Genomic DNA, 13,674 nt, shown 5'->3' with positions numbered 1-13,674 from the left:
AATTTATGTGAATTTGCATATGCAAGACCCAATGGGGATGTAAATATAGTATCAGTTATGGCAGCATTATAACTGAGGATGAACTTCATTATTACCGTTTTGTCTTTATTTACAAGAAGCTTGTTTGCTGTAAGGTATGCGGACAGAGTATTGAAACTGATCTCAGTACTGTTAGCTGCAGACTGCATATCACTGCCACAGCTGATGAAGGATATGTCATCAGCATAGCTTACAACTGTGCAATTTTGGGGTTCAAGTAAGTTATTCACATATATGAGGAACAGAAAAGGCCCTAGTATGCTTCCTTGAGGCACGCCACATTGAAGTGTCCTGAAGGTCGATTTAGTTGTTAGGAGCTGCTCATTATTTTTATAAGTTAGCTTTACACACTGTTTCCTGTCTCTCAAATAGCAGGTAAGTAACAGATTGTGTTTGGTGAAATATGATTCAATTTGATTTAGTATTACTCTCTAACAATTTGCCTAGTTCTGAGATTAATGATATTGGCCTGTAGTTTTTAGTGTCAGTTTTTAATCCCTTTTTATGCACTGGTATAATTTCAATAATTTTCAAAAGGTCAGGGAATACACCATTACTGAGGGATGGATGGAGAGGGTTGGATGGGCGCATGACGACAAGGTCTTTAGTGCCAGCTCCTTAACAGATTGAGACGGGTGTCAAGAAAATGCTCAGAACAGTAAGATAAAACAGAACGTAAAACACAGGTAACAAGCTTGGAAAAATATGTGCCTACCCACACTGAAGCGTGGGACGAAGCATGCCGTCAGTAGTAAAACACAGACAACACGGGAAGAAAGTGGTAGAGGGAGCTAAAACAATATAGTAGATGGAAGTGGCTGGCTGACCAAACGGAAAAAAGGGAGGAGCCAGCCACTTTGCAATACACTAAAACCTGAAAGTTTAGGCCAGAGTCCAGACACATCACAAAACTTTAAAACCGTAGACATACCCGTCTCATCATTAGCTAAAACACAGGGCTGATCCCCATCAACTTGTGCTTCTGCCCTTGCATCGCAGTATAAAATGCAGTCTGTTAAAATGTGCCGGACAGAAATGTGCACACCACAAGCATCACAAAACGGGGGATCTTGCCGCCATAATAGAAAGCTACGTGTGAGAGGACAGTGCCCAATCCGAAGACGCGTGAGCGTCACTTCTTCCCGCCCGAGCAACTGGCAGGAGGAACACCAAGACCGAGTTGTCGGCTTCACCGACCGCAGTTTATTGGCCGTCACCGCCAGCCATTCTTCCTCCCACAACTCCGTGCACTTCTTGTGGAGTGCAGAAATGACGGACTGCAAGGGAATAGGACACTGGACCACATCCTGCTCTCCGCAGGCCTCCTCGGCAGCCCGATCGGCCTGTTCATTGCCCCATATTCCCACATGACCAGGCACCCAGCAGGAGGACACCTCCTTACCCAGCTATTGGAGCAAGTACAGTTGGTCATATATCAGCTGGACCATCTCCTCAGTTGGGTACAGATTCTGCAACGATAGTAAGGCACTGAGAGAATTGGAGTAAGTACAAATGTAAGGATATAGAGGCATATATCAATAGGGGTAAGATAGATACTGCCAACACAAAAATTAAAGAGACCTTTGGAGAAAAAAGAACCACTTGTATGAATATCAGGAGCTTAGATGTAAACCCAGTTCTAAGCAAAGAAGTGAAAGCAGAAAGGTGGAAGGAGTATATAGGGGGTCTATATAAGGGTGATGTACTTGAGGGCAATATTATGGAAATGGAAGAGGACGCAGATGAAGATGAAATGGGAGATACAATACTGCGTGAAGAGTTTTACAGAGCACTGAAAAACCTAAGTCGAAACAAGGCCCCGGGAGTAGACAACATTCCGTTAGAACTACTGACAGCCTTGGGAGAGCCAGCCCTTACAAAACTCTACCATCTGGTGAGCAAGATCTATGAGACAGGCGAAATACCCTCAGACTTCAAGAAGAATATAATAATTCCAATCCCAAAGAAAGCAGGTGTTGACATGTGAAAATTACCAAACTTGCAGTTTAATAAGTCACAGCAGGAAAATACTAACACGAATTCTTTAGAGATGAATGGAAAAACTGGTAGAAGCCGACCTCGGGGAAGATCAGTTTGGATTCTGTAGAAATGTTGGAAGGGAGTGAGACAGGGTTGTAGCCTATCCCCGATGTTATTCAATCTGTATATTGAGCAAGCAGTAAAGGTAACAAAAGAAAAATTCAGAGTAGGAATTAAAATCCATGGAGAAGAAATAAAAACTTTGACATTCGCCGTTGACATTTTAATTCTGTCAGAGATAGGAAATGAGACACTTAAAGTAGTAGATGAGTTTTGCTATTTGGGGAGCAAAATAACTGATTATGGTCGAAGTAGAGAGGATATAAAATGTAGACTGGCAATGGCAAGGAAAACATTTATGAAGAAGAGAAATTTGTTAACATCGATTATAGATTTAAATGTCAGGAAGTCATTTCTGAAAGTATTTGTATGGAGTGTAGCCATGTATGGAAGTGAAACATGGACGATAAATAGGTTAGACAAGAAGAGAATAGAAGCTTTCGAAATGTGGTGCTACAGAAGAATGCTGAAGATTAGATGGGTAGATCACGTAACTAATGAGGAGGTGTTGAATAGGATTGGAGATAAGAGAAATTTGTGGAACAACCTGACTAGAAGAAGGGATCGGTTAGTAGGACATGTTCTGAGGCACCAAGGGATCCCAATTTAGTATTGGAGGGCAGCATGGAGGGTAAAAATCATAGAGGGAGACCAAGAGATGAATACACTAAGCAGATTCAGATGGATGTAGGTTGCGGTAAGTACTGGGAGATGAAGAAGCTTGCACAGGATAGAGTAGTATGGAGAGCTGCATCAAACCAGTCTCTGGACTGAAGACAACAACAACAGTTGAAGAAACAGATGAGCACCCATTTCCAGCACAAACTGCAGAGGAGTAGCAGTCCACCATCAGAAGATTATAAAGTTTATCAGAATGAGAAAAATTAAGAGATACTAGTGCGGCATTTACAATTTATTGTAACTTTAAATTCAACAGCACGTACATGTCAAGTGGCATTACACTCATCTTCACGACCAAAGTGCAGAATATGAAATATTTCTGTGCGGTGAAGAAAATTATTATATAATTTAAACGGAATCTGAAATACATCACTGTTGTCAAAACCAACCAGGCCAATGACAGAAATCACAGCAGTGCATAAACGAGTCTCCACACTGCATTTCAACAAATTTACAAAGAATTATTATGTTCACTATTCGTTATGGAAACAATATTCCATCAAAGACAATTTATTATAGGTCCACAAATCACAAGATCAGAGATTGCTGCTCAGAAGATTCGACAACAGCAACACTGATTCAGCTACCTTATGGGAGCGGCTGCAGTTCCGTCTACAGTTCATTGGTCTACCAGCTCAACCCGCCACCTTTGGTGAACAACACAGTTTGGCAGGCATGTCACACCAGCTTCCTGCCAGTGTCCAAGAATGTAGCCCAGAGGTCCGGACCCCCCCCCCCCCCCTTCCCAATCACCTAAATGAAATTTCACATGACCTATTTGCCATGTAGTAAATTGACAGATATTTTGATTTTCAATCATACGACAAGAAAGCGATATGCACTATTGATAGTCCGCAATAGCATTGATATATTTAAAGTATTTATGTATCCCCAACACTATCGGCTATCGCCCATCTCTACTTTAGCTAAGACCATATATAGTACACTGCTGACCACACTTGGGCTCAGTTGTTTTTTAACCAGTTCAGTTTCTACTTGCACTTTAAATTTAGTCTAAGTGCTGCAATTTATTGGTTTTGTGCTGTTGTGTCAGGCCTAGTTTCTAGTTATGGAGATGTCTGTAACAAGAAAAAAAGAGGAAAAATTCTGATTCGTCCACTAGTGTTATGGTACATTAAAAATAGGTACACAATACTACAACAGCCTCATTACCTATATATAGCAGTTTAATATTACCACATGAGTTACTTGAAGACTGGCATAACTTTGGAGCTGCAGTATTTTAGCAGGCAGTGAAGTGGTAAACATCTTTACAAATACAGAATGAGATTTTCACTCTGCAGCGGAGTGTGCACTGATATGAAACTTCCTGGCAGATTAAAACTGTGTGCCCGACCGAGACTCAAACTCGGGACCTTTGCCTGTTGCGGGCAAGTGCTCTACCAACTGAGCTACCCAAGCACGACTCACGCCCCGTCCTCACAGCTTTACTTCTGCCAGTACCTCGCCTCCTACCTTCCAAACTTTACAGAAGCTCTCCTGCGAACCTTGCAGAACTAGCACTCCCGAAAGAACGGATATTGCGGAGACATGGCTTAGCCACAGCCTGGTAGATGTTTCCAGAATGAGATTTTCTCTCTGCAGCGGAGTGTGCACTGATATGAAACTTCCTGCCAGGAAGTTTCATCTTTACAAATAACCTTAAATTAAAGTCAATGCATAAAAATACACTTGGATTTGCCTGTGCCGCCTAAAGCTTGCACTGGTCAACAAAAATATCATCAAAGTGGTGATGGTCACATTAAAAATAAAGTAATTGCTCAAAATTCTATCATTAGTAACCCAGACAGTAAAATATCACCGAATCTGTTCATCTGAGCAACGCTCAATTACCAAAACCAGTTTGTGAAGAGCGGAAGAAGTACGTGATGACAACACAGTCTATAGTTTGCATGTTTCTAAAATATTTTTTCAGTGAGCTGCTTGAATTCAACCGAGCTGACTGCATCCTGCATACCCGCTCACTGCCCCCTTCTCATCCAAAATCTGTTTATATTCTAATATACTGTAACAACTGTAGCCAGGAATTCCATGCACAATTAAATCTAAAAATGGGCATGCACTATCAAATGACAAACATGCACAATCAAAGGAAAATCATGCAATTTCAGAATTCCATATTTTGTTGTGGTGCATTTTATTTTATTTTTAAATCGAGTTCGACAACTCTTTTTCCAATTTCTCCACCGACAGTAGATTCAGGTGCTGAACTAGCAATGCCTGGATGCAGGTCGTGAGATGGGACTCAAATCCATCCACCAACAACCTTGGAAATAGTTTTCTATGGTTTCCCACTCTCAGTTTAGGCAAATTCCAGGGTTGGTCCCTTACTACAGACCACAGCCAGTTTCTTCCAAAATTCTTTCTTTCATGACAGATTCCTATCCCCTTAAAGATGCAGCCTCTCTGCTTGAATGGAAAGAGCTGCATCAAAGACAAGGCAAAAATCTCTTCAGAGAATCGTGGCACTAAAAGCCATACGATAAATAAATAGTAATCCAAATTCTCCTCATTTAGGCTCATTCGTTTAAGTGCATGACATTCTTTCCTGCAAAAAATTATCTCTCTATGTCACCAGAAATGACAGATGAATACAAAAATGAGGAAATTTAAGAAAGTGTAAGCTTGAATAATTCCAAATCCTTTGCATTTTCACAATCAAAAATTGTTCTAACTTCTGTAGCGAACAGAATCATATCATATCTGTTTATTCCAACAGCCCTGAAGATAATAATCAAATTTTCTTAAATTTCATGGCAGAAGAGGATAACTGAAGACTTTTACTAGGAAATAACTGACAAATTTCAATTAGAACAAACATATTTTAAATAATTAATTATCTAAGAAGATCATCTTACATGTAAAACAAATGGTTGTTTAATGTATAGCCCTATCCAATCTTCAACGAATTGTCTGATTTTATATGACATGGATAGTGTAAGCAAATAACATTTTCACTTCGTTGTACTACATTCAAATATTTTCATTTAAATCGGTTAACTCAGTTTGTAATTTGCCTGTTGCTATAGTGCAAAGATAAGTGATACAAGACATTCATATAACAATTACTTTAATCCATTTAAAATTACTCAAATCAATTATTTTTTATTTATATATTTGTGTTTATAAGTTCCTATTCTTTTTCAGAAGTTCTATTATTATCTCCAAACTGGAGTTTCTAAAGTTTTAGACATAATGATACAAAAATAACATTTTCGTTTTCTTGTAACAGTATTTATCTTTACTTGGGGTAAGTTATTTATTTCTCAGAAAGATAGTATTTAATTTTAATGTTGATTTGAGGAAGATTTCAACAATTTGGGTAGTTCAACGATATTTACACTGGAAAGAGGCTAGCGAACATCATGATGTACTATGTATCTGTGCATGAAGATTGCCCACTTGTGGAACAGCAATATATCATATCTTCAAGTTTTACTACAAGAACAATGTTCTACTGTGAAATGTTTCGCTTTTAATATCCTTGCAAAAGAGAGTTCAACTGTCACAACTCTAAGGTATTTGTAAATAAACATCATACAAACAACAATGTATGTTGTACATTGTATAGAGGAGTTTACCAGTATCACATGTTGTAAAACCATATTACTGTGGATTAAAATAAGCTCATTTGTGAAGTTGCATACATTGGAATTCTAACTGAAATCAATGCATGAGCCAATGCTAAAATCCCAAACCTGTAGCTCAAATTTGGTTGCTACAGTTTCAATATGATTATGAAATAATTTGTAGGAAAAAGTTATCAATTGACTTTTAATGAAATGAAAGATACTTTTATTAAAGTTGAGACTGAACTGGAGAACTCTGGATGCTTTGTTGTGCTGAAGGAATTCTGACTTTGTTTCAGGTAAGTTGTAATGTTGAGAATATGTGTTACACTGTTTTAAGAGAAGTTTTTCTTGCTATTTGTATGAAGGCCCCCTGAAAGCAAATTACATACATAAAATTAAAAAACAAATAACTGCGTTACAAAATAAATGAAAAAACATGGGCTTTTTAAGGTCATCTTTAACAAATCGGAACCCCCCCCCCCCTTTCCCAAATCTCTCTGACAAAATCCTGGCTACATCCTTCTAGTGCCACGTCGTCCTGAGCTTCAGAAGAAAACGGGTGATCTACATTTGGTCTGAGTTGAATTTCTGTGGTTGTTTGTGGTAGTGGTGGAGGTTGTGAGGTAATTACAAGTGGTTCAGCAATCAATTTATTGACACTGCTGAGTCATGTTCAGCACTGTAACAGTGAACAGTGGATCTGGACTAGTTTTAAGTTTATTTTTCTCTGTCATCGAATGTCGGTCATGACAAGAGGCTCGTGATAAATATACACACGTGGTTTAAACTTTTCAGTGAAAATTTGAATGCGAACCAAGATGAACTAGATGAAAATATAAAAGCTGTACAGAGATCAAGACAATTAAGACATGTTTAAGTAATGAGTTAGGTGCTGGATTAGGCACTCTGTTGCTGACTTAGTTACTAATGTAGACAACAAACGCTAATCTAAACATGGAGTCTTGTCAGGCGAAAGTGGACATTAACAAAAAGACATCTGAATTACAAACACTGTCTATTGTAACCGGTGGTACAATATGTTTACATACGAGATGAAGCACTCTTTTTATGATTCAGTGGTTAGTTGAAGAAACAGATAAGCGCTCATCTCATTTCCAGCAGACTGTAAAGGAGAGAAGTCCTCCATCATAAGATTATACGGTTTACCAGAACAAGAAAATCAAGAGTAATGAGATCAGTATTTTTAAGGTACTGTAATTCAAAATTCGGAGGCAATACCAGTTTACACTGAGCGACATTTCATCTCAATATTACGTGATTAAATACATGTATCCACGTATAGTGAAATACGTATAAGTTTTTGCGGTGACAGATCGTATAATTCGTGCCACCGTACATTATGGGGTTCCAAACTTGTGTGCATTACATCACATATGGACATACGTATTTCATCACGCAAAATGCAACTAAGGGAGGCATACTCAGAGTCCTGATGACATTTGGTCATTAGGGACACTTGCTTGTACAATATGTATGTACAGTAAATATAAATGATAACCATCTGCCAATCACATAATTAGGAATTGCTCAGTAGTGTTGTAGCTATAGATGAACCACTCCCATCACAGTGTACTCTAACCTCCTCAGGCCGGTACGAGACATACGACACGTGTAACACGTACTGCAGCAATACCTGCACAGCTTTTTGTATTGGTACGACTACCGATCAGCTGTCAAACAGGATAAATGGCCGAGACCAAAGTAACACCCCACGGCACACCGTGCACATGTATATAATGTGCCAGATTTCGATCGCCGCCGCACAACCCTAGCGGTCCTGATCCTCCCCTCCACCGACAGCTTTCCTGAGCTGCACAGACGGGAGTCATCCATATAACACAGTCTCCGCTTCTACAATTATCCCGGCCTCAACCTACGATAACTTACTGTGCTTGTGCCCTCCGCGCAATAGCTTCCATATCCCTCCGTTTTCATCACCTCCTTCCCACCCTCGTCTTCCCCATCTCCGTTTGCCGCCTTCTGCCAGTGCACCCTCCCATCTTTCCCTGCTCCTCTCCTTTTCCCCACCTCCCTTCCACACAACCCCCAGACGCTGCACATTTTGCCAGACAGTGTCCTCTCTCCCCCACCCGTACACTGCCGCCCCTTCCCCGTCGCCTCCAGACTGCCGCTTCCATTCCACGTGACAGTCGCGCTCTGGTGCGAGCTGCCAGATCTGGTGATCGTGTGTGGGTAAAGTATGTTTGCTTGTGTGAAAGACTTGTGCACGTTCTTCTTTCTTTTTCTGATGAAGACTTTGACCAAAAACTTATGTGTAAGTGTATTTATTGTGCCTGTCTGCAACTTAATATGTCAAAATAGCTCTGAGCACTTAACATCTGAGGTCATCAGTCCTCTAGACTTAGAACTACTTAAACCTAACTAACCTAAGGACATCACATACATCCACGTCCGAGGCAGGATTCAAACCTGCGACCGTAGCAGCAGCACGGTTTCGGGCTGAAGTGCCTGGAACTGCACGGCCACAACGGCGGGCTCGATATGTCATCTTTACAGTAAGTAGCAAATGTATCTATTCCTACATTGTCGATATTCTGACTGGCAGTTTCCATTGCTTAAAATACACCTGATGGAGGCGTACCCACAGTCCTGATGTTACTCTGTTGTTAAGCAATCTTGCTTGTTTAATGGGATGCATATGTACCGTAATTATTATATGCTGACCATTAGAGATATTGTCAAGTTTAGTTTAACCCTGGCAATAGCAGTGGTGGTGGTGGTCGGTGTTGTGGGAGGCGAGGAGCAGATTCTGTGTGCCCACCTTCTGTAAGTATAGTGTACATTATATTCTAAACCTTAGAAAAAATCATTAAAAACAATATTTTTCAATCAGATGCTGTAAGTATTTTAAATTTTCAACTAAACCTAATCCACAAAATTTAAGTCAAACAGACTCACACAACAAATAAGTGTTCAAAGATGTTTCAGGTTCTGGGACCCTACATATACATCAGTATCTCTTTAAAAAGAATGTTGTTAATGAAAGTCAACAACAACTTACGTGCGTGGGTTTCTTCTTCTCTCTCTCTCTCTCTCTCTCTCTCTCTCTCTCTCTCTCTCTATCTTTTTCCAAAGTACTCCCCCTCCCTCCTCTTGTGTTACTGATACTGCACTGTATTGGATATATTATTTTAGTAACTATCAACATTTATCTCAGAAGGAATCAAAGATAAATCAGCAATGATAGCCTTTTGTTCAAGAAACCACGTTCAACATCTGGCTACTCATTTCTTCTGACACCTAGGAGCTGTTCTCAGAACTGCAAACAGTTGAAGTGGTTGTTCTGTAGAGCTTCATAGAAAATACAGGGCATTTTGTGAAAAACAATCCGACTAGGCGATAAAGAGAATCAGCTTCACAAACGCATCTTGTATTTCCATTCTCCATCTCTACTTACAGAGTGGGATTCACACTATCAGAGAGAGAGAGAGAGAGAGAGAGAGAGAGAGAGAGAGAGAGCTTGTAATGATTATCGAGTCCCGACTTGTTCCACTTACGAGGTACAACAGCGACTAGACACTGTCACCTACAACCCACCAACCCAAAGGCAAATTTCTTAACAAAATTAAATACCACACAGACCAAATAAAAACCGTTCAATAATGTTGCAGGCATAAGGACATCCGACTTACCGAGCCCGCCACGGCGCCGGCAAAGAAAGAGAAGCTGACGGACGGTGTAGGCGGACCGAACTTGCTCTTGAGTGCCTCGTAATTCAGCCAATACAGTGCTGCAGACAGACGGGAGAAGAGGAGAGTGAGTACCGAGGACTGCAGACATGAGCAGAGTGACGGCAGAAATGAGCAGGGCAGAGCGAGCCGTACCTGAGAAGGGGACGTCACGAAGCAGTGTGGAGCCCAGGCCACGCCAGAAGCCCATCACCCCACGGGTCTGGTACAGAGTCTTCAGAGCCTCCCCGATCTCTGCGAACATTCCGATGTGCTCGATTAGTACCTATCTTCACACACAGACAAATGTGCACCTCAGCGACGCTCGTCACCTATTGCAGCTCTCGTGTGACAGCTCTTTAATTCTCAGACTTGTTCACCGCCCACCAGAAAACTAGTTGTAAGAAGTTGTAATGAAATTCTCATTGTCTAGCAAATGACACAATATACACCATTCTTGTGACAATGCAATACATTAATATTTCAAATACAATTTATTACACAAGTACAATCATCAGAAAGCCCATGACAGAACAACAACAAACTACACCTACATTCTGCACCGTGAGGTGCATGGCAGATAGTGGAATGGCTCTGTGTATGCAGTAATTATTCTAATATTATCTTCACAATCCCTACATGAGCAATACGCAGGGAGTTGTTGTATAGTCAAAGAGTAAGAATTTAAAGTGTGTTCTTGAAACACTTAATAGGCTTTTCTCAGGATAGTTTACATCTATCTTCAAGAGTCTTCCAGTTCTGTTCCTCCAGTATCTCTGTGACACACTGCCACAGGTTAAACAAACCTGTGACCATTTGTGCTGCCCTTCTCTGTGTACGTTCAGTATCCCCTGTTAGTCCTATCTATGGTCCCACCCATGAGAGCAACATTCCAGAACTGTTTGCACGAGTGACCCTTTCACACCAACTCGTTTGCTGATTGAATACACTTCCCCAGTATTCTACCAATAAACTGAAGTCTACCACCTGCTTTACCCGTGACTCATCCTATGTGATCATTCCACTTCATATCCCTATAAAATGTTACTTCCAGGTATTTGTATGAGCTGGCTGATTCCAGCAGTAACTCATTAATGTTATAGGCATAGGATTTTTTTTCATTTAGTGAAATGCAAAATTCCACATTTCTGAACATTTAAAGAAAGTTGTCAATATCTGCACCACTTTGAAATCTTATCAAGACCCAACTGGATATTTATGCAGCTTTTTCAGATAGTATTTCATTACAGATAACTGAATCATCTGCAAAAAAAACCTGATTTTACTATTAATATTGTCTGCAACATTAACAGCAATGATCCCAATACACTTCCCTGGGGGCATATCCCAAAGTTATTGCTACATTTGATGATGACTCTCCATACAAGATAACGTGTTGCATCCTCCCTACCAAAAAATCCTCATTCCAGTCACAAATTTCATTTCATACCCTATATGATTGCACTTTTGACAATAAGCATAGGTGCAGTATTGAGAAGTCCTTTTTTGGAAATCAAGAACTACAACATCTACCTGGTTGCCTTCATTCAAGGCTTTCAGTACATCATGTGAGATAAGTGAGTGTCGGGTTTCACATAATCGACATTTTCGAAATCCGTGTTGGTTGGCATTGCAAAGATAGATCATTACATTTGAGCTCAGAATACGTTCTAATATTCTACAACAAATCGATGTCAAGGATGTTGGATGGTAGTTTTGTGGATCACTTCAACTACCCTTCTTGTAAATGGGTGTGACCTGAGTTTTTTTCTAAGAACTGGGTATGGTTTTTTTTAAAGGAATCTACAACAGATTATAGTTACAAGAGGGGCTAACTTACCTGCAAATTCAGTATAGAAGGCATGCGGAGAACAACTTTATGTTGAGATAAGCCTCAATTAGATATTGTAGTTAAGCAGACCCCAACATATACTGTGTAACGGTACTTTGACTAACGCGCCGCTGCCAATACAAAGATATGATTTACGATCGCGCATGCATTTCTGATGCTATTTCCTTACAGTCGCTTATTGTAGTGTTGCCGACCCGGTCTGCCATGCACGTTCAAATTACAGCACTATCTCAATCAATAATACGAAGTCCACCTTATCTGTAACTTATTCCATCAAAACTCAAAACCTGGTGTGGTGATGTTGGGAGTAGGATTAAGGTTTTTCAAGAGAGATTGAGAGGCAAGGCTGGAAGTGAGAAATTCCTGGAAGGTTTGGAGAGGGTGATTTTGAGGAAGAGGAGGTGGGTCCCGCTGTGATGGAGGACGGAACAACTACCCTCCCGACCTGATACAGAAGCAAATAACCAGAGCCACTTCCTCATCCCCTCAAACCCAGAACCTCTCACAGAAGAACCCCAAAAGTGCCCCACCTGTGACAGGATACTTCCCGGGACTGGATCAGACTCTGAATGTGGCTCTCCAGCAGGGATACGACTTCCTCAAATCCTGCCCCGAAATGAGATCCATCCTTCACGAAATCCTCCCCACTCCACCAAGAGTGTCTTTCCGCCGTCCACATAACCTTCGAAACCTCTTGGTTCATCCCTATGAAATCCCCAAACCACCTTCCCTACCCTCTGGCTCCTACCCTTGTAACCGCCCCCAGTGTAAAACCTGTCCCGTGCACCCTCCCACCACCACCTACTCCAGTCCTGTAACACGGAAGGTGTACACGATCAAAGGCAGAGCAACGTGTGAAAGCACCCACGTGATTTACCAACTGACCTGCCTACACTGTGAAGCTTTCTATGTGGGAATGACCAGCAACAAACTGTCCATTCGCACGAATGGACACAGGCAGACAGTGTTTGTTGGTAATGAGGATCACCCTGTAGCTAAACATACCTCGGTGCACGGCCAGCACATCTTGGCACAGTGTTATACTGTCCGGGTTATCTGGATACTTCCCACTAACACCAACCTGTCAGAACTCCGGAGATGGGAAGTTGCCCTTCAGTATATCCTCTCTTCTCGTTACCCGCCAGGCCTCAACCTCCGCTAATTTCAAGTTGCCGCCGCTCATGCCTCACCTGTCATTCAACAACATCTTTGCCTCTGTACTTCCGCCTCGACTGATATCTCTGCCCAAACCCTTTGCCTTCACAAATGTCTTCTTGTGTCTGTGTATGTGCGGATGGATATGTGTGTGTGTGCGCGAGTGCGAGTGTATACCTGTCCTTTTTGCCCCCTAAGTTAAGTCTTTCCGCTCCCGGGATTGGAATGACTCCTTACCCTCTCCCTTAAAACCCAGATTGTTTCGTCTTCCCTCTCCTTCCCTCTTTCCTGATGAAGCTACCGTTGGTTGCGAAAGCTTGAATTTTGTGTGTACGTTTGTGTGTCTGTCGACATGCCAGCGCTTTCGTTGGGTAAGTCACATCATCTTTGTTTCTAGATATATTTTTCCCACGTGGAATGTTTCCCTCTGTGCCATGCTCGCTTGCGGAGCGTCAGTAGAGGAGGCATTTGACTACCGCGCCTCCGCCAATACAAAGATATGATTTACGATCGCGCATGCAGAAGAGCGATGCGCCAGCGACCG

At 41.3% G+C, this 13,674-nt stretch overlaps 1 protein-coding gene across 2 annotated transcripts in view; it reads right to left on the bottom strand.

The window, feature by feature from the left end:
• The window catches only part of LOC126215092 (probable mitochondrial glutathione transporter SLC25A40), a 96,189-nt gene that overhangs the window by 68,114 nt on the left and 14,401 nt on the right, over window positions 1–13,674 (bottom strand). For both annotated transcript variants that reach the window (XM_049941738.1, XM_049941739.1), the window contains exons 4-5: window positions 10,280–10,378; window positions 10,088–10,185 (exon numbers count right to left, since the gene is read on the bottom strand). In XM_049941738.1, the coding sequence (XP_049797695.1) occupies window positions 10,088–10,185; window positions 10,280–10,378 (197 nt within the window). The remainder of the gene's footprint in view (window positions 1–10,087; window positions 10,186–10,279; window positions 10,379–13,674) is intronic.

The sequence above is a fragment of the Schistocerca nitens genome, chromosome 12 (assembly GCF_023898315.1).
Source record: "Schistocerca nitens isolate TAMUIC-IGC-003100 chromosome 12, iqSchNite1.1, whole genome shotgun sequence".
Classification (NCBI taxonomy): domain Eukaryota; kingdom Metazoa; phylum Arthropoda; class Insecta; order Orthoptera; family Acrididae; genus Schistocerca; species Schistocerca nitens.
This window is presented reverse-complemented; position numbering and strand designations above follow the sequence as displayed.